This window comes from Budorcas taxicolor, chromosome 3, assembly GCF_023091745.1.
Source record: "Budorcas taxicolor isolate Tak-1 chromosome 3, Takin1.1, whole genome shotgun sequence".
NCBI classification, from domain to species: Eukaryota; Metazoa; Chordata; class Mammalia; order Artiodactyla; family Bovidae; genus Budorcas; species Budorcas taxicolor.
Window position 1 is genome coordinate 95,003,650 of NC_068912.1, and position 25,400 is coordinate 95,029,049.

Consider the following 25,400-nt stretch of genomic DNA (forward strand, 5'->3'; position numbering starts at 1 on the left):
TGCTTTCTTCCTATAATGTGGTTTTTAATTTTGTTCCTTACAGTACATTGTAAGGAATTAGCCCCCCTTTTAAAGAGGTTTTTTTGTTTTTTTTTTTTAACTTGGCTAAGGCCTCATAACAAGTAGTAGAACTAGAATTCAGTGCAGTATCATTTCACTTCAGAACCCATCCATACTATCAGGGATGTGGACTTGATTATCTAAGAGAATTGATTCTCATGCAGAATGACAAGAGAAAAAGGGTTATTTAGAGTTCAGGATTTAAAGGATGGGAGGAGACAGGACTCCAACAGAAGATACTTGGAAGGTCAGAGAGGAACTCAGACAGCTTTATGAAGTTGTGCTAGTAGAGGAGAGCTTCAGGGAAGATCATACTGTCCAGGCTGCCAAAAGAACAAGTAGGTTGAGGTTTTTTCTGTTTTTTTGAGAGTCTGTTGCATTTTGTAGCTGTGAATTTGTGACAGTTGTTTCTCTGGCTAATGGTGGGAGTTGAAGTCAAATTGCATAGAAGCTTAGGTGGTGAATGAAAAGAGGAGGGGAGATCTTGAAATAGCATTTTTCCAAGACATTTATTAGTGAAGACGAAATACTGTATGAACAGACAACCCGCAAGTTTCTAGGAGCAGGTTATGAATTGAGTAAGGAAGTTGTAGGTGAGAACAGGAGATTTGAGAATCAGCAGCTGTACCTAGAGTATTGACAAATTGTAAGTAATCATGACTGGAGTAAAAAGTTTTTGTTATGCCTATTCTGAGACTTGATTTTAACTGAGATCAGCTGAAAACAAGTTGCTTCAGTGTCTTCCCACTTACTAATTAAATTTTGAACTAAAGCTTCTAATGCCAAAAATCGAAGGACTTTTGGGAGAGATTTATAAGTATTTTGAAGTCAAGCAGTTACATAATTGTTTCAGGTGTTGCCTAGTTATTCTTTGTAGCTTTTCTGGAATAACAGTGACTGAATCATTTGAATGATTATTCTAGTGTCAAAATTTATAATCTTAAATCCAGATATGACTTTTGATAACCTTTTATTTATTTTCTTTTAGACTTTTTTCTAAGATTCTTTTTCTTAAGTGATAAAAATCATTTCTTACCATCATTAAATATTCTTTGAAACATGATTATTAATCTTGGTATATTTCCCATATCGTGTATATCAGTTTATTTTCTCATTTATATTAATATTTTTTGATGTTTATTATATCAGGAATATCTTTGTACATAGAGCTCTTATATTTAGAGCAATTGTTTTTTAAAGCAAGTGTGCTATTATATTCACTGAGACATAAAAATTTTGGAATAGTTGTGAATTGTTTTATATTTTCAGATTGAAGATATATGTGTAGATAGATGGATGGATGGTTGAATGGGTAGATGCATAATGCTCTTAACAGTCATACTTTTCTTTCTCAGGAATTCTTTGTTGCTTTGCGTCTTGTGGCATGTGCCCAGAATGGATTGGAGGTTTCCCTAAGTAGTTTGAACCTGGCTGTTCCTCCACCAAGATTTGTAAGAAATGCTTTTAAATTTAAATTGTGTTTTAAAAACTGATACCACATAATTAGAAAGTAGTATTTCCTTGCTCCTGTTTACTTTTATTTATTTAACTTCCTATTGATATGCTTTCAGCTTGTTTCCAGTCTTTTATTATTTAAAAACTGCTGCAATAAATAGAAATCTTGAATCTGTCACTCTGCATGTGCAGAAATATATGTATAAATTCTCAGATGTGGAATTGCTGTTTCAAAAGTTTTTGCATTGTAATTTTCACTTATAATAACTTGTCTTCCATAGTGGTTGTTTTAGTTCATAGTCCCACCAGCAGTTGGTTGAGTGTACTTTTTCTAGCTTACTGTTGTCAAACTTTTGTTTCTTGTAAATTTGATAGGTGACCAGTGCAGTCTTAATTTATCCTTTTGGTTTTATAAAGTGAAGTTGGGTAGTTTTTCTCATGCTTATGGGCCATTTACATTGTCTTTATGTGAGATGTCTGTTAATAACTTTCGCCTGTTTTTCTTTGGTTATTGGTCTTTTCTTATTGAGTTCAAGAGGCTCTTCATATATTAGGGAAACAGTTGTTTGTCTATATGAATTGCAAAAATTTTTTCCCAGTTTGCTATTTGTCTTTTGACTTTGGTAATTTGTTTTCCCATAAAGAAGATATTGTATTTAATGTAAATGAATTATTTGAATTTGTTTTTTATGGTTTCTTTGTTCACATTGACAATAATCCTGATGTAAGGTGTGTATGGATTCAAATTTGCATTTCTTCAAGATGACTACCATGTTTATTGAATAATCAGTCTTTTCCATACTTACTTGAAATGCCACCCTAATCATGACATTCTCATATGTATTTATTTTTTCTGGATTTTTCTGTTTATATCCACTGATCTGTTTATCTGTATGTTGATCTCATGTTGTTTCATTGATCATATTTGATAATTTATATCTGATAGGGCTGGTCCTCCCCACCTTACTGCTTTTTTCACAAGTTTCATAGCTCTTCTTGTTTTTAAAATTCAGTATTTTAAAAGTATTTGTTCTAAGTATTATGAATTTAACATCAGTTTTGAGAATTTCTATACTTCTGAGTTTAATTGTGGAGTCAGAGGGTTATTTAAGGATTTGTTGCCTAACTATATACTGTTAGTAAACATTTTCAAATATAGCCTTCTCTACACGCAGATAAACATGATAACTTGCACATGCTATTGGTAGGTTCCCGTACTTGTGACTTAGAAATCTTAAGTTGTGCTTGTCCCTGTCTGCTTTCCTTAAATATTGTGGGGAAAAGTCATCAGTTAACAGGGCCATAAATATTTTTGTTACATTCAGGTAACTGTATCTTCATTTTATTTTGATTTCAGGTGTAATAGGATTTATTCTATAACACTTAACATGTTTTAGTTAGTGCTCCACAGTCATTTATGCAGCTAACACAGCTAATTCAGTTTTTGTTTCATTTGTACTTCAGTGAAAGTTTGAGTTAATGTTAAATAGTGTCCTTTGTATATTGAGATCCAGCATTTTGTCTGAGTGTTTAAATCCAAACACGATTTCCTCTTCATTTTTTATTGATATGAGGATTTCAGCCCTTCGTGTGCTGTATTTTCCTTTTTAGCATGATACCAGTAGTCCTTTGCTAATCAGTGGAACCTCTGCAGCTGAGCTCCCATGGGCTGTGAAAGTAAGTAAACTTTTTGACTATTGTTTTACCATACTTTGCTTCTTACGTACATAATCCTTTCCCCCTTCTTTCAAAACGTATTGTAGGGTGCTTTAGACTTTCATTTTTTACTGTGAAGGAAATGCTGGTACGAGAAATTGCTAGAGTGATGTTATTCTTTGTCAGTCATTTTTTGACTGTATTGGCTTAATCTCCTTTCTGTTGTAGTGTAAACTAAAAATGGTGATGTCATAATCTGGTATTAATTAAAATATTTAATGAATACGTAGTTTGCCCCACTGGTATTATTTCTTATTTGAAAAGTTCTGCCTAACTAAATATTCTCTTTATGACTCTAAAACAAACAATTCTTTATGAAATCTTTTTCTGAAATGGGTATTTTGCCTTATAGTTATTTAGAAGCACCAAAATGGTTATAGCTATCTTATCAGGTTTTAAAAATTGTAGTTTTAAAATAGAATATAGTAGATCAAATAATCTGTAATAAATGTATAGTATTGTCAGAAAACCATTTTGGTTTGTATGCCTTGTGTGCTGTTGTGTAAGGATTTGGTCTTGACTTGGCAAATCATGAATGCTAGTTTTTATGTTATACAGATAATTTACAGGGATTTTAGGAAATACCTTATTATTGATAGGAAAAAGATATCTTGCTTTGGAAAAAATGAGGGAAATGATGTTTATTTCTTTGGCAAGTATTTCTTTTTAAAATAAAAATAAATTGAGTTTGAAATGTAATTAATGTCATGTTTAGAATGTCACAGAATATCACTAACAGCTGTTGGTTCTTACAGAAGTTATTGCTTTGCTTTGGGTCTGTTTGAGAGGGTTAGACTAGATGCTCTTCTTCTCAAAGTCCTTTGATCCCTGAGATCTTTTGATTTTAAAATCCCTGATTTTAACTTAACAGTAGAAAAGACAAAGATGATGTTTCAGTTACAAAAGGAGTGGAGAGGATTCTAACCTTTTGAGTGGAATAACTTTTAAATTACTATTTACTACAATATATTTGGATGAAAGTGAAATATGTTTTTTAAATGATCATTTTAAAAATGTTGCCTAGTCTTTGAGGACTTAATGTTTATAACTGCAGTTATGTTCCTTTCCCCATTATTTAACTTGTGATCTTTTTTTATATTATAGCCTGAAGATAAGGCCAAATATGATGCAATTTTTGATAGTTTATGCCCAGTGAATGGATTTCTGTCTGGTGATAAAGTGAAACCAGTGTTGCTCAACTCTAAGTTACCTGTGGATATTCTTGGAAGAGTAAGATATTAAATTCTAAGTGTAACTTGTATGTATTTTAATTTTACTTTAAACCAGAACAGTTTAGCTCACTGTTAAAGAGTACATAGATCCTATTTTGAAGTTGTGGTGTTACAGAATTTTTTGTGCTCTCACTTTGCCAGTTTCTTTCTTTCTTTGGTTATTCCCTCTAAAATATGAGTGTTTGAAATTAGCTGTCATAATCCTCTAGGTGAGGCCTTTTGTCTTTGGGTTGTAAGCTCTGACCTCCCAGTTCCTTGATTTAATTTCCAGAGACCATCATTATTCTGCATCTCCCTCTACTCCACGGCTGTATCCTGGGGCCTGGTTAAAGGAATAGTTTCATCTCTGAAATCATAAATTCTACTCTCTTCTTGGGTTTCTAGATTTCTTTCCTAGATATTTGCAAGACTAATTCTTTGACGTTATGAAGACCTTTATCAGTTCAGCTCAGTCGCTCAGTCGTGTCCGACTCTTTGCGACCCCGTGAATCACGGCATGCCAGGCCTCCCTGTCCATCACCAACTCCCGGAGTTCACTCAGACTCACATCCATTGAGTCGGTGATGCCATGCAGCCATCTCATCCTCTGTCATCCCCTTCTCCTCCTGCCCCTAATCCCTCCCAGCATCAGAGTCTTTTCTTTTTCAGTGAGTCAACTCTTCCCATGAGGTGGCCAAAGTATTGGAGTTTCAACTTCAGCATCAGTCCTTCCAGTGAACACCCAGGACTGATCTCCTTTAGGATGGACTGGTTGGATCTCCTTGCAGTCCAAGGGACTCTCAAGAGTCCTCTCCAACACCACAGTTCAAAAGCATCAATTCTTTGGTGCTCAGCTTTCTTTATAGTCCAACTCTCACATCCATATATGACTACTGGAAAAACCGTAGCTTTGACTAGGTTACAGTCCATGGGGTCGCAAAGAGTCAGACACGACTGAGCGACTTCACTTCCTTTCTTTCTTTCTTTAAGGTTTATTCTCTGTATGTTCTGGACATTAGTTGGCTAATGATTAATAATACAATGTTCATTGAATATGTATTTCAGTTAATTAGCAGTTCTGTGTTATAGGGAAAACAATAATGGACTTGGTTGGAAGTCTTCAGATTGAAGACTGATTCTGTTACTTAATAATAGGTACATGATCCTAGATAAGTCATGTAGTCTCGGGTTCGGGTCTAAAATAGGTTTTATAGTACCACATGAAGTTGTTGCATGAAGTAACTGAGGTGATGTTTTTCAAAAAATGTAGTTGTTTAAAGTTGTTGTTCAGTGGCTCAGTTTTGTCCAGCTCTTTGTGACCCCCATGGAGTGTAGCACACCAGGCTTTCCTGTCCTTGACCATCTTCTGAGCTTGCTCAAATTCATGTCCTTTGAATTGATGATGCCATCCAACTATCTCATGTCTGTCGTCCCCTTCTCTTCCTGCCCTCAGTCTTTCCCGGCATCAGGGTCTTTTCCAGTGAGTCAGCTCTTTGCATCAGGTGGCCAAAGTATTAGAGCTTCAACTTCAGCATCAGTCCTTTCGATGAATATTGAGGACTGAGTTCCTTTAGGATTGACTGGTTTGATGTCCTTGCAGTCCAAAGGATTCGCAAGAGTCTTCTCCAACACCACAGTTCAAGCATCAAAAAGTTGTTTAAAGTACTGTGTTACATAATTGTTTTCTTAGTTGAGAGGAGCAAAACATTTTCTTTAAAAATTTGCAACGTGATTTCTGTTTAAAACTACTTGATATTAAGAATTATTATTAACTTTTTTTTACAGAAATTCTATTAGTGATGTAATAAGATGCTTGGCATAATTGAAATTTCTCAGAAAAATAGATTTTATAATGTTTAGGAAAAACTTTTTCCTCCAAATATATATTTGATATATACAATTAGCACATGAAATGAAATGATGTTAATCTTAACCGGTTTTTTTCTTTTTAAGGTTTGGGAATTGAGTGATATTGACCATGATGGAATGCTTGACAGAGATGAGTTTGCCGTTGTAAGTAACCTAATGCTTTTGAAATTTTAAATATCTTAATGGTTTTCTCAAGTGAAAATTTCCCATTTTTGTTTATCTTTAGAGGAAAACTACATTTCTCTTAAAATTAATGGTATGATTTTTACCTAGAATTTATAGTCAATAAATATTATTCAGCAAATGGATAATGGAGAGTGAATGTTTTTGCCCTCTTCATTTTATTTGACTTTAAGCTACGTAAGAATACATGCTTTGGATAATGCACTCTAAAGATGCTGAGTATAATCTTTTGAATCTCAACTTGACCAGGCATCTTAGTGCCTACTTCTGCTGTGAAATGTCTTTATTTCAAATATACTCCCAAATTTTCACATTTGTTTCATTAAAGGAAAACATGAATAATACAACAGTTTTACCTCATATATGGAAGCAGAGAAAGTTCAGATATCTTATCTGAAGATATATTATCCTTAGTAAATGGATAGTTACTTCTTCAGAGAGCTGTTTTCATGTCTTCCTTAAGGGTTGCATGAAATTCAACCCCCATTCATGGTGAACTCATGAATGATAAATCTCTAATCCCCCTTTAATGTCTTATGTGGAAATTAGTCTCTTCAAATTTTCTCTCTTTATTTTGCTAAGAAATTGTTGTTTCTTTGACTTTCAAATTTGCCACAGAATTGCACTATTCTTTATTCTCTTCTGGGTTTGTGTTTGGGTGTCTTTCTCTTTCCAGGTCTTCCTTATTTTTGCTTCTTGTTTTTTGTTTAACTGAATTTTTGTGTAACCTATTAATCTTTTAAAGAGAGCCATCTTTTCTGGTAGTGTCTTTAGGATTTTCTATGTATAGTATCATGTCATCTGCAAACAATGACAGTTTTATTTCTTTTCCAATTTGAATTCCTTTTATTTCTTTTTCTTATTGCTATATTGAATAAAAGTGATGAGAGTGGACATCCTAGTCTTGTTCCTGATTTTAGAGGAAATGCTTTCAGCATTTTACTGTTATGTTACCTGTGAATTTGTCCTATATGGCCTTTATTATGTTGAGGTAGGTTCCTGCTATGCCCACTTTTTGGATAGGTTTTATTATAAATATTGAATTTTGTCAAGAGCTATTTTGGCATCTATGAGCTGATCATACGTTTTTAATTTTTTTTGTGTGGTATCTTCATCTGGTTTTGGGCTTCCCTGGTGGCTCAGATGCTAAAGAATCCACCTGCAATGCTGGAGACCTGGGTTTGATCCCTGGGTTGGTAAGGTGCCCTGGGGGAGGGCTTGGTAACCCACTCCAGTATTGCCTGGAGAATCGCCATGGACTGAGGAGCCTGGCAGGTTACAGTCCATGGGGTCACAAAGAGTTGGACACAACTGAGCAGCTAAGCACACAGCATCTGATTTTGGTGTCAGGGTGATGGTGGCCTCATAGAATAAGTTTAGATGTGTTCCTTCCTTTGCAATTTCTTTGAATAGTTTAAGAAGGATTGGTATTACTCTCTTCTGAATTGTTGGTAGAATTTACAGGTAGAACCTGTAAAGCTATCTGATCCTGAATTTTTGTTTGTTGAGAGTTTTTAAATCACAGATTCAAGTTCAGTACTTAGAATTGGTCTATTCATATTTTCTATTTCTCCCTGGTTTAGTCTTGAGAGATTGTATTTTTCTAGTAATTTGTCCATTTCTTCGAGGTTGTACATTTTATTGCCATATAGTTGCTTGTGGTAGTCTTGCTGCAGTCCATGGGGTAGCGAAGAGTCAGATGTGACTAAGCGACTTTCCTTTCTCTTTTCCCTTTCATGCACTGGAGAAGGAAATGGCACCCCACTCCAGTGTTCTTGCCTGGAAAATCCCAGGGACGGGGGAGCCTGGTGGGCTGCAGTCCTTGGGGTCACTAAGAGTCGGGTACGACTGAGCGACTTCACTTTCAGTTTTCACTTCCATGCATTGGAGAAGGAAGTGGCAACCCACTCCAATGTTCTTGCCTGGAGAATCCCAGGGACTGGGGAACCTGGTGGGCTGCCATCTATGGGGTCGCACAGAGTCCGACACGACTGAAGCGACTTAGCAGCAGCAAGTCTCTTTCATTTATTTCTGCTTTGATCTTTATGATTTCTCTCCTCTTACTAACTTTGGGTTTTGTTTGTTCTTATTTCTCTAGTTGCTTTAGGTGTAACATTAGGTTGTTTATTTGAGATTTTTCTTGTTTCTTGAGGTAAGCTTGTGTTGCTATAGACTTCCTTCGTAGAACTGCATTTGCTGCATTTGATAGATTTTAGCTTGTCATGTTTTCATTTTCATTTGTCTCTAGATACTTTATTTCCTCTTTGATTTCTTCAGTGACCCATTGGTTGTTTAGTAACACTGTTTAGCTTCCATGTGTTTGTGGTTTTTGCAGTTTTCTCTTAGTTGATTTCTAATCTCATAGCATTGTGGTTGGAAAACATACTTGATACAATTGCAATTTTCTTAAATTTACTGAGGCTTACTTTATGTCTCAGCATGTGTTCTATCCTGGAGAATGTTCCATGTGCACTTGAAAAGAAGGTGTATTTTGCTGCTTTCAGATGAAATGCTGTATTAGTTTCATCTGGTCTAATGGGCCATTTAAGGCCTGTGTTTCCTTATTTATTTTTGTCTGGATGATCTGTCCATTGATGTAAGTAGGGTGTTAAAATTTCCTACTATTACTGTGTTACTGTCAATTTCTCCTTTATGTCTGTTTTAACATTTACTGTATATATTGACATGCTCCTATGTTGAGTGCATTTATATTTACAGTTGTTGTATCTGCTTGATCCCTTGATCATTACATAGTGTCCTTTGTTGTCTCTTATAACAGTCTTTATTTTAAAGTCTGTTTTATCTGATTTGGGTATTGGTACTGCAGCTTTCTTCTGATACCCATTTGCATGGAATACCTTTTTTCATTTTCTCACTTTCAGTCTGTATGTGTCTCAAGATCTGAAGCGAATCTCTTGTAGACAGCATATATATGGGTCTTGTTTTTGTATCCATTCAGTTAGTCTGTGTCTTTTGGATGGAGCATTTAATCTATTTTCATTTAAGGTAATTATTGCTATGTATGTTCTTATTGCTGTTTCTGTTAATTGTTTTGAATTTGTCTTTGTAGGTCTTTTTTCTTCCTTTTCTCTTTTGTTCACTTGTGATTTGATGACTTTCTTTAGTGTTGTGTTTGGATTCCTTTTTTTTTTGTTTGTGTATATATGAATTATAGATTTTTTGGTTTGCAGTCCCCATAAGGTTTTGATATAGCAGTCTATATATATTTCCATGATTGTTTTAAGTTGCTGATCTCTTTAGTTCAAATGCATTTCAGATACCTTGCTTTTGTACTCTTATCACGATTTTTGGTTTAGATACCATATTTGTGTGTGGATGATTTCCCACCTTTACTCTAGGTTTGCCTTTACCAGTGAGCTTTCCCATTTTGTAATTTTCTTGTTTCTCATTGTGGCCTTTTCTTTTCCACCTAGAGAAGTTCCTTTAGCATTTGTCATAATGCTGGTTTGGTGGTACTAAATTCTTTTTTGCTTTTGCTTGTCTGTAAAGCTTTTGATTTCTCCATCAAATCTGAACAAGAGCCTTGCTGAGCAGAGTATTCTTGGTTGTAGGCTTTTCCCTTTTCCCTTTAAATGTATCGTGCCACTCTCTTCTGTCTGTAAAGTTTCTGCTGAAAACTCAGCTGATAACTTTATGGAGATATCCTTGTATGTCATTTGTTGCTTTTCACTTGTTAGTTTTAATATTTTTTCTTTCTCTTTAATTTTTGTCAGTTTGATTACTATGTCTCAGCATGTTCCTCCTTGGGTTGATGCTGTATGGTACTCTCTGTGCTTCCTGGACTTGAGTGACTGCTTCCTTTCCCATGTTAGGGGAGTTTTCAGCTGTCACCTCTGTAAGTATTATCTTCTCAGTCCCTTTCTCTCTCTTCTCCTTCTGGGATCCCTATAATGCAAAGTTGCTGTGATTGACATTGTCCCAGAGGTTTCTTAAACTGTCCTCGTTTCTTTTCAGTCTTTTTTCTTTACTCTGTTCCACGGCAGTGATTTCCAGTACTCTTTCAGCTCCCTTATCCATTCTTCTGCCTTATTTATTCTTATATTGATTCCCTCTAGTTTATTTTTTATTTCAGTTATTGTATTCTTCAACTATCTTTGGTTCTTTATTTTTTCTAATTACTTGTTAAAAACTTATTGTAACTTCTTGCTTTATGCTTGAATTCTTTTCCCAGGTTCTTGGATCATCTTTGTGATCATTACTCTGAACTCTCTCTTGGGTAGATTGCCTATCTCCATGTCACTTAGTTGTTTTTATGGGGTTTTATCTTGTTCCTTTGTCTGGAACATAATCCTCTGCCATCTCCTTTTGTCTAAAGTTCTATTTGTGTTTTTATGTATGTGGAAAGTTGGTTATGTTTCTCGATATTGGAGAAGTGGCCTTCTGTAGAGGATGTCCTCTGTGTACCAGCCGTATACTCCCCTCTCATCACAGTGGCCAGGAACCAGTTGGTCCCAGGGTAGGTTCTGACCTGTGTTTGCAGACTCAGTTGTGTAGGCTGTGGCACTGTATATTTCTTGCTTCTGGTGTTTGACCCCTGTTGGGTGAGGCTGGTCTAACTTCCTAGTGGTTAGGGGCAGGTTTCTGCCCACTGATGGGTGGAATTGGATCTTGGCTCTTTGGTGTATAGTGCCATGTCAAGGAGTGTGTCTAGAAGTGGTTGTGGTCTCAGGAAGTCTTTAGGCTGCCTATCTTTTGATGGATGGGACTGTGTTCCTGCCCTGTTCGTTGTTTGGCCTGAGGCATCCCAACACTGGAGCCTACAGGCTATTGGCTTGGTCAGGTCTTGGTACTAATGTCCCAAGCAAGATATCTTCTGGATATATTTGTCACTAGCTTTTGTGTTCTAAGAGAGAGCCACACCCACCCCCTACTTTGGTGGGAGACCCTCCATGACCAACAGGTAGGTCTGGCCTAGGCTTCTATGAATTTGCTGCTTTTCCTTGGTTCCTAGTGCACATGAGACCTTGGGTGCACCCTCCAAGAGTGTAGTCTCTGTTTCCCCCAGTCCTGTAGAGTAAGACTCGCTGACCTTCCAAGCCAAGGGCTCTGGGGACTCCTCCTACTGATGCCAGACCCCCAGACCAGGGAGCCTGATGTGGGACTCAGAGCTCTCTCTCCTCGGGAGATCTTCTGCTATATGATTATATTCAGTTTGTCAGTCTCCCATCCAGAGGTGTGGGATTTGGTTATATAGTAGATGTGCCCCTCCTACTGTCTTATTGTGATTTCCTTTTTGTCTTTGGATGTAGAATATTTTTTTTGTATGTTCCAGTCTTTTTTATTGATGATTGTTCAGTGGTTAGTTGTCATGTTGATGTTCCTCTGGAGGAGTAAGCTCAAGGTCTTCTATTCCAACACCTTGTCTTCTCTTCCTCACTGGGCACTCTAGCAGGAACCGAGTACAGAGGTCCTGAGAGCCCTGTTATCAAGTCTTCCTAATGCAACCTAGATACAGCCATCTTTGGCAAACCCTGAGAAAGTAGAGAGTAAACCACGTGAGAGTGTTCTGAAAAGGAAGGCTCTGTGGTGCTATTTAAGAAAAAACCATCCCAGATAAAAGTCTGCACTGCCTCTACTCAGATGTAAGGGTGCAGACTGGAGTGCTTTTCTCCTGCATATGTGGCCACATGCAGGCAATTGTCCCAGAGCCAAAGTGTGTGTTTATTTTTTGAATGGGAATAAATAAAAATGAAGTTCATAAGAAATTCTGATTTGGTTTGTTGAATTACAATATGGATTTTTGAAAACAATAGCTTCTTATTTCATTAATGAACCAAAATTTGGTTGGTTCAAGACTTAATCTTTATGTTCAAGACTTAATCTTTAAAATTCGTAACCAAACCAAATTCTTTATGTTCAAGACTTAATCTTTAAAATTTGTAACCAAACCAAATTCTTTATGTTCAAGACTTAATCTTTAAAATTCATAACCAAACCAAATTCTTTCTTTCCTTTTATAGCATAGGTGGGATTTTTGGGTTGGTTTACTTTTTTAATTAGAATAAATAAAGTTGAAGATAGTGAGATATTCTAACTTTTACAACTTCTGTTGTATGTGAACTTTTAGTCAACAGTACTTATTTCTTTGCAAAGGTAAATGCTTTTCATATTCTCTGAAATCTAGTGCTTTAGTTAAAAATCCAGAATCTAGAGTATCTTGGTGGAGTTTTTCTTTTTTTCTTTTAACTAAATTTGTAAAGGTTAGGCCTTGGCATGCCTTGGGTGTTCTGGCCACAATTAAAATGACTTTGGAGACTACTTTCAGGGGTCATTTCTGTAGTTCATAAAATGACTTTTGAGATGGTTATGTACATATTGTTATTGTTGTTCAGTTGCTAAATTGTGTCTGACCCTTTGCAACCCCATGAACTACAGCACACCAGGCTTCCCTGTCCTTCACTATCTCCCAGAGTTTGTTCAGATTCATTTCTATTGAGTTGGTGATGCTGTCTGGCCATCTCATCCTCTACTGGTGCCTTCTCCTTTTGCCTTTAACCTTTCCCAGCAGCAGGATCTTTTCTAATGAGTCACCTCTTCACATCAAGTGGCCAGAGTATTGGAACTTCAGCTCCAGCACTCACCAGTCCCTCTAATGACTATTCAGGCTTGATTTTCTTTAGGATTGACTGGTTTGATCTCCTTGTAGTCCAAGAGACTCTTAAGAGTCTTCTCCAGTACCACAATTCAAAAGCATCAATTCTTCAGTGCCTCGCCATTTTTATGGGCCAACTCTCACATCCATAGCTGACTACTAGAAAAATTACAGCTTTGACTATATGGACCTTTGTCTGCAAGGTGATGTCTTTGCCTTTCAATACACTAAGTTTATCATAGCTTTTGTTCCATGGAGCAAGTGTCTCTTCATTTCATGGCTGCAGTGCCAGGCTGCAGAACAACTGCTGATGGTGACTGCAGTCATGTGTGTATGTATACACACAAAAATAAGATGGCAAAAAATAATTTCTACATCCTTGAATGCAGATTTTTTAAATGTTAGTGACTATTACCAGTATTCTGTTTGCTCATGAATGAATTATATGACTAGAGTATAAGGATATTGGAAGTACATCTTCCTGAGTTTTACTTCTGACTTACTTAGCTGAGGAGAATGTCTGATAGGGCATTAAGGGGACATTTTATGAAAGAGTCAAATTTTCCTCTGGTATCTGTTTGAAAACTCAAAATACCATAATATATAAAATTGTGGGGGCTTCCCTCGTGGTACAGAGAATAAGAACCTGCCTGCCAATACAGGGGACAACATGGGTTTGATCCCTTGTCTAAGAAGATTCCACCTGTTGCAGAGTAACTAAATCTAGGTGCCCCAGCTTGGGTCTTGCTACTGAGTCCACACTCTAGAACCCATGAGCTGCAACCACTGAGCCTGTGCGCCACAGATCCTGAAGTCCATGGGCTCTACATGCTGCACTTACTGAGCCCATGTGCTGCAAAAGACCCAGCACAACCAAAAATAAATAAAAAATTATGATATTGGGAAATGACTAATAATTATGTTAAAGTCTATTGTTCCTTTTGTTGGAATGAGTTCTATCAGTGTGCAGTCCTATTTCTTTGTTTTATTGAGTCTGAAACCACGGTTTTTAAACTTACACTGAAGACTCTTAATTTTAATAATTTAATATTTGGTAAATGAGCTTATGCTTTTATCATAGATTTTAGAGTTGAACAAGATCCTGTACTTTAGCTCCTTTAAGCACAGATCGGTTAGTGACAGAGCGAGAGCTGAACCTGGGCCTTCTAGATCATGCTGATTTTGATTTGTTTTTATGTTTATTAAATTTTAGAATAGCTTTAAATTTTGGAAAAGTTGTAGATAAAATACAGAGACTTCTTCAATACCCCTCACCCCACTTCTCTTACAATATTAACATATTATATTGTCATGGTACTTATGTCAAAACTAAAAACCACACAGGTACATTACTGTTAATTGAACTCTAGACCTTGTTTGCAATTCACCAGTGCTTCCTTTCGGAGAAGGCGATGGCACCCCACTCCAGTACTCTTGCCTGGAAAATCCCATGGACAGAGGAGCCTGGTAGGCTACAGTCCATGGGGTCGCGAAGAGTCGGACACGACTAAGCGACTTCACTTTCACTTTTCACTTTCCTGCATTGGAGAAGGAAATGGCAACCCACTCCAGTGTTCTTGCCTGGAGAATCCCAGGGACGGGGGAGCCTGGTGGGCTCCCGTCTGTGGGGTTGCACAGAGTCGGACACGACTGAAGTGACTTAGCAGCAGCAGCAGCAGTGTTTCCTTTCAGTCCTTGGATTCAGTCTAGGCTGCCACACTACATTTAATTGCCATGTATTCTCAGTCTCTCTGGTCTTTGATAGTTTCTCAGTGTTTCCTTTTTTCCTATAACTTTTAACGTTATCTAGGAGTACTAGCTAGGTATCTTGTGGAATGTCTTCCAATCTAGAAATAAGTGTTTTTCTCATAATTAACCGGAGGGTATGAGTTTTTGAAAAGAATACCACAGATGTAGAATACCTCTCTCATCACTTTTATTGGCAAGTGGGGCACGGGGTACATGATGTCCACATGCCATCACTGGTAATATTAACCTTCATCACTTGGTTAAGGCTGTGTTTGCAAAGTTTCTGCACTGTAATTTCCCCCTTTTCCTTCCTTCCTCCTTGGAGAGAGATACTCATGACTCTTTTACCTTATATTCTGTCTTCCTATTTATTCATTTTTACATTCTTAAATTTTTCTGTTAGGTGAGTTCTTAGACTGAAAGTCGTGAATTTTTGTCAGTATTATTTGTTGTATCCTCATTATATGAAGAGTTTTTGGGACTTAGAGAATTATTAAGAATCTCTCTCAACTTGTTCACATTGCATTGAAATTTATGTTTCACTTGTTTGCTCCTGTTGGATTGTTAAAATGAAAGATCCCTTTACTTATGTATTGGTAATGCCTAGTACAGTGTCTGGTGCCAAGAAACTTTTCAGTAAATGATTTATTGAACTAAATTGATGAGGGAAGCATGTATGACTTGGAAGACATAAAAAACACCTGATATTTTCATCCTAGATTGCTGTTACTAGATGTTGGCAGTTCAGCTGATTGAGTAAACCAGTGAGCAACCAGAACTCCTTAGGAAACTCCTAAAATACTGATTCTCAAAGTATGGTCTCCCATAAATAACATCAGTGTCACCAGTTAACTTACTAGAAATGCAAATTCTCAGGTGTTAACCTCAGACTAATTGAATAAGAGTCACTGGGGTTGGGTTGAAAAACCTGTGTTTTAACAAACCCTCCAGGTGTTTCTGGTGGCCACTAAATTTTGAGAAATACTCTCTGGAAGCATAGAGGATGAAAAAAAAGAAAGTGAGCCACTAGTGGTAATTGACTGCAGCAGTGAAACAAAAGTACCCTCTTTTCCTGTTGTCTATATCTCTGAGTAAGCTTAGGTTTATTTTTGATGCTTTTACCTTGAAATCATGTTTGAAATGCTTCTTAGTTAAGTGTCTCTCTCTAGCTGTGCAAATGTGTTTGCTAGTAGCTAGAACTTGTCAGTTTAAAAACTAGTTGCTGGCCAGGTTTTGGGGGAAGGAGGTTTGTTTTCTTTGTGTGTGTGGGTTTTTTGTTTTTGACAAGTGTACGTCATTGGATTCAGTTGCTGTATTAGTTTTAATGATACACTGATTAAGTACAATAGGAAATCAAACAATCATAACAGCATACTATTCACTTTTTCTGTTTTATTTGGTGGAAAAAATTTTGACTTCAATTGTCAGGAAAACTATTTTCAAGGCAACATGAACTTAGCAATACTTTTTTTAACTTTAAAAAAATGTGTTGTCTATTGGCAGCAGATGGCTGACATAGCTTTTTTGCTTCAAGTGTCCACTTTTCCAGGAAATGACTCCCATCTGTACAAGAGGAATGCTGACCTTTAATGTGCATGTTATTCACTTCTTTTAACTCAGTGCCAAGCTAATATATTCACATATATTGTAAATTTGGTTGAAAGTATGTGCTAGCCAGATTGTTTTGTTTCTGGTGATTCAAGCTTTTGAAAATAGAAAGTTTGTGGGGGTTTTTTTTTTGTAGTTTATAATTAAAAATAACTTTTAATAGCTAAAATAGTTTCATGATTCATAAATCAGTTCAATATAAAAGGATATTCAGGGGGAAAAAATATCAGTCTCATCCTTGCCCTCAACTGCTCCATTTACACCTACTCTATATATTCTTATGTATCCTGCCTTTGTTTATACCCCTAGAATTTCTTAATGCAAACTGAAACAAATTTGAGTAACTATTATCCTGTTAACTGCAAAGATTATACACTATTATACATACACACTGTTCAACACTATACTTAATTTCATGTTAACATTGTATTTTGGATATCTTTTCACACAAAGTGCTCCATGATTCTTTTTTTCTGGTCAGCTTTATTGAGGACTACTTTACATACAATGAATTGCATTCAATTTAAATATATAATTTGATGAGTTTTGACAATTGTGTATTTCTGTGAGGGTATCACTGCAGTTAAGACACAGAATATTTCCCATGGGTTTGGTGGGTTTTTTTTTTTTTTTTAGGTTTGTTTGATAGTATTTCATTGTATGGATATACCAGTCTTTTAAACCAGTCTTCTGTTGATGAGCACTTAAGTGCTGATATAAACAGTTCTTTAATTAATAACCTGTTTCATACAGCCTTTCCTATGTAGATAGGTAGAGAATATGTAAAGATAGATTCCCAGATATCAGATTGCTGAGCCAAATGGGAAGTCAGTAATTTGGTAGATGTTGCCAAAATGCCTTACAATAGGCTTGGTACTAGTGTGAGCTTTCACTAGCAATGTACGAGAGTGTCTGTTTGCCCATTGTAGTTAACAAAATTGTGTTATGAAACTTTGGACTTTTGTCGATCGATGGGAAAGGATGTTTTTCCTATAGTTTTAACTTTCTGTTTTCTTGTGAGTGAAAGTGAGCATATTTTTGTAAGTTAAAGGATGGGCCAATTGTAGTATTTACTTTTCTAGAAATTATCTTTTAATCCATTTTCCTACTGGATTTTGTGGGGTTTTTTTTTCTGTTAATTTGTAGGAATTCTTTATATATTAGGGAAGTTCTTTCTTTGCAAAATTTTTCCCCCCAGGTTGTTTTCATTAGACATTACAAGACTTGTAGTTGAAGGGTGTGTGTCTGACTCTTTACTGCTCAGATATCTTCCTAAAATTTGCTTAGTTTTAATTTATTTCCCTTTATCCCTCCTTCCTTTCATCTCTCCCTTTTTTCCTCTTTCCTTCCCAGCTTAATTTCTTAATAAAAGGATTTGAGGCAGCTTGAATATGCTTTTTGTTGAACAAAAATTAATTCGTGGGTGGCTGTTGTTAAGTGGTTTTAATATATATGACCCTGGTTCATCTGTTTTGAAGGCCATGTTTTTGGTATACTGCGCACTGGAGAAAGAACCTGTGCCAATGTCCTTGCCTCCAGCCTTGGTGCCACCTTCTAAGAGGAAAACGGTCAGTATATCAGGCCCTATGCGGTTGATCCCCTCTTCAGCATCAGCCAAGGAATCTTACCACTCCTTCCTACCAGTAGGCATTTTACCTACCAAAGCACCGTTAAGACAGGTATAGATTTATCATTGTTAAAGGACTTAAAAAAAAAAAACAAAGTGCATGGCATTTAACAACTGATCGCATGATGAAGATAGAAGGAACAATCAAAGGGGTCAAACTTCAGGGCTCCCTCTGGTTGAACTTGTCTAATGTGATGTCCTAGAGAAGACAGATAATCCTCTCCTGTATTTGGCCTTACTTAGGTCATATGGATGTTTTGTTGGCTTTGCCTTGATCTACCTGGAATTCAAGTTGGAGATAAAAGATACACTGTGTTAATCTGGCATGCTTGCTCTGGCATAGTTATTAGATGTTTTGTTAGTTTAATCTCAAGTTAACTCTTGATTCTTTGGGGGTCAAATTATCCAATTCTGTGTTGTCCAAGGACTTTTTTTCCTGTAGCCAGCTTCTTGTTAGGTTGAATAAAGGAAAATAATGACAGAATATGCAAATCAGCCACCTGATTCTTAACTGTTCAGCTACAGTTAAGAATGCAGAATGAAACTGTAAAAAAATGGAGATTTAGAATTATCTGAGTCTTTTTACAAACTCTCCCATTACATATATTAATATGGTCATTCATAAGTCAAGAGTTAACTGTGCTTGAATTTACTCATTATTAAAACAAAATAAAATGGGCATCTGTAAATATAGGCCCTGTATCTAACCTATATTTTTTTCCTGTAATTTTCTCTTCATCACAGCATTTCAGTTGGGGTGTGATGGAAGTGACACACTGTTGGTATAGTTAGTGGGATAGAGTTGCTGAGAATTTGTGACAGATACCATCATGACTTGAAAGGGGACACTTGAAAGTTTGTTTCATTTTGGCAAAAATACATATATATATATATGTATTTTTTTCCTGTAGTGGATTGTATCCCCTGCAGAAAAAGCTAAATATGATGAAATCTTCTTGAAAACTGATAAAGATATGGATGGATTTGTGTCAGGATTGGAAGTCCGTGAAATCTTCCTGAAGACAGGCTTACCTTCTGCCTTACTAGCCCATATTTGGTAAGACTTTAAGCTGATCTAAAAAACAAATAATGGTTCTGTAACAGCTCTACTTTTGTACATTCTTATTAATATTTTAGGCATTAGTAAGTAGGACAGTTTTTGTTTTAGAACTTTGTAGTGAAACTTTTGTCTGATGATTTTATTATTAATAAATTTATTTTTTAATTGGAGAATTGCTTTACGGTATTGTATTGGTTTCTGCCATAGGACAGCGCAAATCAGGCATAATTATACATATATCCCCTCCCTCTTGATGATTTCTTCTGAGTAGTGGACAAAAGCTTGAAGATAGGTTACCTATAATTTTATGAGGTTGACAGTGTCAGTTATTAGAATGTTAAAATCCAGCATTGGTTTATATCAACTATTAAACTTCAGTTTTTAAAGGAGAATCCAAAATTCTGAAATTTAAACAGTATTAAAAAGCAGAATCTTGAAAGCATTATTGTATAATTCTGTAGGATATATGTATACTTACATCTTTACATGGGAACTACACACTTGGTCCTTAAAAGTGACAAACTTTAGCATCTTTAGTGAATTTCACATTAAATGAGATACTATATAATGAAAATGCTTTATAGTGAGCCTGCTGCCAATGTGTCTCATTATACTGAGGTTAGTTATCATGAGGTTTCAAGGGGCAGACATCAAAATTGGTACCACATAGTTGCAAAAAGGAACATAGGAAAGAACAAAGGACAGTAGATCCTAGGCTGGGCACTATGCTGAATAAATGGCAGCTGTCATGGGCTTCCCATTATGCCCAAACTTCTTATGTACTTTGTCTTTAATTCTCACAGTAACTTTGCAAGATGGATGTTATCTCCACTTTGTAGATAAAGAAACTTAGGCTTGGAGAGGTTAAAAATTATGGCCAACTTCATAAGAAGAAATAAGTAAAAAAGTGGAATTCAAGGTTTCTTTGACACCATAGTCTGTAGTCTTTTTGTTAGGCCACGTTGGTTTTCGGTGAATCATTCAGATCAGAACTTTAGAAAGCTGAGGTTTAGAAAAAGGAAAAAGCAAATAGAATAAAGCATTGCTGTTTCTCTTCAAGTGATTTTGTAAAGGTTTCCAGATTGCTGCCTTCTTTCCACATGTGATCTCCATTTGCAGCTGTTGTTTTTCTTTGATTTGGGGACCTTATATCCTCCTACTTCAAAAGTTGCAGGAAACAAGCTGACACAGACAGGGTGTTTTGCTTGTTTTATAATCATTCTAATGCCATGAACGAACCAAATTTGTCAAAACTTTAGGTTTTATTTAACATCTTTTAATGTGTAAAATGTTGGGAGCAGAGAATATTGGCCCACCACAACTTTTACTCTGTAGTGATTCTGGAAATCAATAAGAAAGCATAGAGCAAACCCAAATTATAGACCCCCCTGCTCAGCACCAAGGTGAATGGTCTCTCTTTCTTACCATTTTATTAATAGCTAATATTCTCTCTTCTAACATGTTAGTGAGTTTTGGGCTAGCCATGAGTTGGTGTGACTCTTTTTTAATTCAAATGATGATTATTTTAAAGCTGCATAGTCATTTTCCCCTGGATTTTTAGAATGTTAGTTGTGGCATTTATATACTGTTCATTTTGTTTCTTTGCGCAGGGCATTATGTGACACAAAGAACTGTGGGAAGCTTTCAAAAGATCAATTTGCCTTGGCTTTTCACTTAATCAATCAGAAGTTAATAAAGGGCATTGATCCTCCTCACAATCTTACTCCTGAGATGATCCCGCCATCAGATAGGGCCACTTTACAAAAGGTAAGACAGCTTAAAACCTTAATGCAGTTAACAGAAACAAATGCTGTGTCAGATGACAAACTCAGTTTGTATGGAATAGTGGAGAAAATGTATCTGGCTAGAAACAGAGCAGTATACTGTTTGTAGTTTAATTTGTACCTATAAATATGTTCAGTGCCTTGTATGATATCCTTGGGCTATAGCTCATTTTTCCCATCATTCATCACACGTATGGCAACCATGTTTTCTGAAAACTGGAAAAATTTGATCTTGTTTTTCCCCTCTTGGATTTGTGAATTTATTTTTATTAATAGAGTGTTGATTTTAAATGAAATCTATAAGAATTAAATTATGTTTATTATTAATATTAAATTATTATGATAATTCACACTTGGAGAAAACAATACGAATTTGAAAATAAAACCTAAGAGATTATGATTACGTGTTGTTGATTTTACATAAAAAGAAAAGAAAAACTTTTTGAGGAAAAAACCTTTGTGGCTTTTGCCATATGGATGACCTCTATTCCTGAACATGCAACCACATTTCATATCTGAACAGTTAGAAACAGGTTTTAGCTACTTTTGGTTCTGGCCAGTAGTGGGGATTTTCAAAACTACATGTTTTAGTAATACTGTATCTTGATTTTTCTTTTCTCATCTAGAAACACTTCCTAATATTGTGGTTTATAATACCTTGGCCTTGTAATAGAGCTTTAAAAGAGCCTACCTATTCTAGTGGCTATTTGCCTTAAAACTATGAACTTCATATCTTTAAATTTTTTGTGAACTACAAAGTAACCATGACTGTGGTGCTTCTTTAAAGTTATATATATAGGAGTTGTCATATATTTGATATGAGGAGAGTTCTCTTTAAAATTGTCAGTATACTATTTTGCATTAATTTTGTTGCATAGGTTTAAAAATCCCATTTTAACAAATCGAATAAATCAAAATTAGATTATTTTCTCCTACTCAACTAAATGGAAATTTATAGCCACTAAGTATAGAAGTTATGTGTAAGAGTTTTTATTCTTATTTTCAAGTAAAGTTACTGTTTGATAATCTGCTTTGTCAGTGTTTGGGGAGGAGCATTTTGTGAATTTTTGAGATTTATTTTGATGTAAGACATGGATTCCCTAAGTTGGAGAAGGCTAAAAGTGATGCCACCTGCAAAGATAAAGATTACAAACTTGTATTTATTCCCCCTGCTATAACTGTACCTCAGTTATGGAATGATGTGTTGTTTCATCTTCTTTCACCTATATAGACTGTTTTTTTTCCTTGCCTTCTTCATTTTATACCCACTGAATCTCCCACCAACACAGAGTACACATACAGCAGAACTTTCTGAAGCAAATTATGTTTGTTCATCAAAGGCTCTAATTAGTAGACACTTTGAGTTGCATCTGCTGTACAGAATTTTCAGTTTAGCAGATTTAGTAAAGTCCATTCACTAGAGCATAGGTATTTCTATGTGAGATACCAGTATTCATTAAAATGGGATTTTATCACTGTTGTCTTACCTATAACCAATAATTTTAACCTTAAAAATTAAAATTTGCATTTGTTTTGTCGTTCAAATAATCTATTTTCTCCTTATAATCTAATTTTTTTAGAACTGCATTTTTGCAGCTTTGACTAATCCTTTTTTGAACGTTGCTTTCCTTTCTGTGTTTTTTCTAGTTTGGACTATTTTTTCCATTCTGCAGCACTCTGCTTTTCGCCTTTCTTGTACTGTCAGTTTCTTAACTCTACTCTCTCAAGGTTAGAGCTTTACTTTATGCTTTTTTTAGCATTACAGGTTTTGGTTTACAAGACACATTTTGAAATTAGAGGTTTTTTTATGCAGTTAAGTTGATGCAGAGAAAATACCTAAACAGCATGCTTTTGTCACATGTCTGTCACTTGGTCCTTGTGTGCATTTTAACTTGCCTTCCTTAGGCTCTCTGATCCACTTAGAATCACCAAAGTGGAACTTTTCTGTAATGCACAAAACAGGGTTAGAGAAAGTATTCTGTGACAAGGGAACATAAAAAAGTACATTTTTTTTCTTATGCCTTATATATTGTTAGCTGTACCTTTCCATGCTTCCTGATTGAATATCATTTTATTGCTCTGGAATGGGAGTTTAATTTTTGTGTCAGTAACTGACGCACGCAAGCACACTAATCTGTACCAATTAAGTAATCTTCATTCTGGAGTCATCTGTGGTATCACTTTATAACTTGCTTGAAGTTAAACTTATTTATCTCACTCTTATTTGATGATATTTTTAATAGTGAAAGACTGTCAAATGTGAGTCACTTTTTTTGAGTTAGAGTGATAAGAGGTGTGGGAGTCATGAGTTTCTTGGTTTGTTTGCACCTCTGATAGCAAAGTTCTCAGTAGCTTTTAGGTGATGTAAGTTACTCTTGGTGATGAAAGTGAGACTAAGTGCTTATTTTTCATTTTGTTCACCATTCAAATTGTCTGGCCAGGCTTAGCTCATAAGTTAAAATCCTGGTAAATAAATACTTGTCACATTCAGAAACTCACTTTAAAATTTCCAATTTAATATGGAATCATAAGGGTCTGTGTATTAGTGAAACACATATTAAAACATTGTAAGAGGTATATTTGGTACAGATCTGTAATTAATATAAAATTGAGACTAGCATTAATTGAATATTAATTGATCCTAATTTTGGTGTTGATAATCAAAACAAAGCACATGAGGACTGTTATGCAGTGTAGCGTAAAGAAGTATAGACATGATTATTTGCCACATTTTATGGATGTATCTGTTTATCGGGTTGGTGTTTAGGATAATAGTTTTATTTAAATAGTCTTAGTTTGCAGGTGCTGAGGGGCATAATGTGAAATAGCACTTGAATTTAATTAGAAGTCTCTTGACAATATTGCCTATTAGCTGGGTTCAACTTTAAGCAAGTCCTTTAGTATGGTTCCTTAATTCTAAAATGAGATTTATAATAATACCTGCCTTACCTACAGCGCTACAGTTTTCAGATTAGTACTTAAGTTATTTGTAAACCTCTATAATTATGAGCAGATAGGATATTGTGAACTTCCAGATTTCTTCTGTTGTACAAGTTGGTGACATACATTAAGTTCATAGCAGCATAAGTATAATAGTAAGTTTTGTGTTCTGCTAATAAGGTCCTCAATATATCTTAGTTTTACATGTTTAAATCTCAGTTTTAACATTTCCTAATGGTGATCATCCCGTTATTTGTCAATCTGCTGGTAGCATAGGGTGTAGGTCAAGTGTTTGAAGGAACAATTATTTTTTTGCCCTGACTTCAGCCGGTTATGTAAGGCGACAAAAATGGTTCACAAAGGAAATTGAGCCAGAGTGGAAGCAAGTCATTGCGAGCCTTTCTATCTTTAAAGAGCATTTTCTGAAGTTAATTATAATAGCTTACATTTATAAAATATCATAAACTTTGTAGAATGACTTCATATGCAATATTTAATTTTTGAAGTGGGCAGGCGAGAGATTATTTCCCTGTTTTATAGTGAAATCATGCAGCTAGTAAAATAGCAGGACCCAGAATAAATCAGCTGGGTTTTCTAAATACAAATACCATTCAGAGACTAATTCTGATATCTTCATTATCAAAAGAAAATCTTATGTAAATTATATCATATGAAGATAGTTTCATGTATGGTGATATTAATATTTACTGTGGAATATGCTGGGTGGTTGGCTTTAGTTTAAATAGAGGAGACACTGAAAGTATTTAAGGAAAGTAAATATTTGTTTAATTAAATAAAATCAACCATCATTTATTTGGTACAAATAAATCACCATTCATCTCCCCAAGAAATTTATGCTTCAGTGGAGGAGTTAGTTTATAAATCTGTTATCTTCCTTATTGCAGTGTTCTAGACAGGCTAAGATAAGTGATGAAGATATTGAGATCTCAAATGGTGGTATATATTATAGAACAACAGCTTTTAGAGAGTTTTAAGGGAATACGTCTTAGTATATAATTCTGTATGTATGTGTGTGAAATTACACTAGATACGATAGTTTTCTTAAATGAATTAAAAGTGTTAGTAATACCATAAAACATTTGTCCGTACTTTTAAACATTTTTAATGCTTTTCTACATGCAATTTCATAGTAATAATGTTGTAATTGTGAACTCTTTGTTTTTAGAACATCATAGGATCAAGTTCTGTTGCAGATTTCTCTGCCATTAAGGAGCTAGATACCCTTAACAATGAAATAGTTGACCTACAGAGGTATGTAAAGTAAAATTATACCTGACTATATAAATACACACACACTCTTTTCTGTTTCTAATGTAAATCTTGGTAAATACTAGTTTATTTGGTTAACTACTATAGTTCTTAAAATGGGAATCAGTGTACCTTATTAAATCTAAGGCAACCTTTAATTGCAGGATGTACTATTTTCTTGTGTAGCACTGAATAAAGAAAAAGTCACTTCCAAATAAATAATGGCCTTCCATCAACTATAAGGTACTATTTGATT

General features: G+C 35.4%; 1 protein-coding gene across 5 annotated transcripts in view; it reads left to right on the forward strand.

The window, feature by feature from the left end:
* The window catches only part of EPS15 (epidermal growth factor receptor pathway substrate 15), a 146,723-nt gene that overhangs the window by 37,908 nt on the left and 83,415 nt on the right, over positions 1 to 25,400 (forward strand). For 4 of the 5 annotated variants that reach the window (XM_052638136.1, XM_052638137.1, XM_052638138.1 and 1 more), the window contains exons 5-12: positions 1,416 to 1,511; positions 3,127 to 3,192; positions 4,336 to 4,461; positions 6,396 to 6,455; positions 17,943 to 18,143; positions 19,003 to 19,148; positions 20,762 to 20,918; positions 25,062 to 25,147. In XM_052638136.1, coding sequence (XP_052494096.1) covers positions 1,416 to 1,511; positions 3,127 to 3,192; positions 4,336 to 4,461; positions 6,396 to 6,455; positions 17,943 to 18,143; positions 19,003 to 19,148; positions 20,762 to 20,918; positions 25,062 to 25,147 — 938 coding nt within the window. The remainder of the gene's footprint in view (positions 1 to 1,415; positions 1,512 to 3,126; positions 3,193 to 4,335; positions 4,462 to 6,395; positions 6,456 to 17,942; positions 18,144 to 19,002; positions 19,149 to 20,761; positions 20,919 to 25,061; positions 25,148 to 25,400) is intronic. The other variant, XM_052638139.1, reaches the window with a different exon arrangement.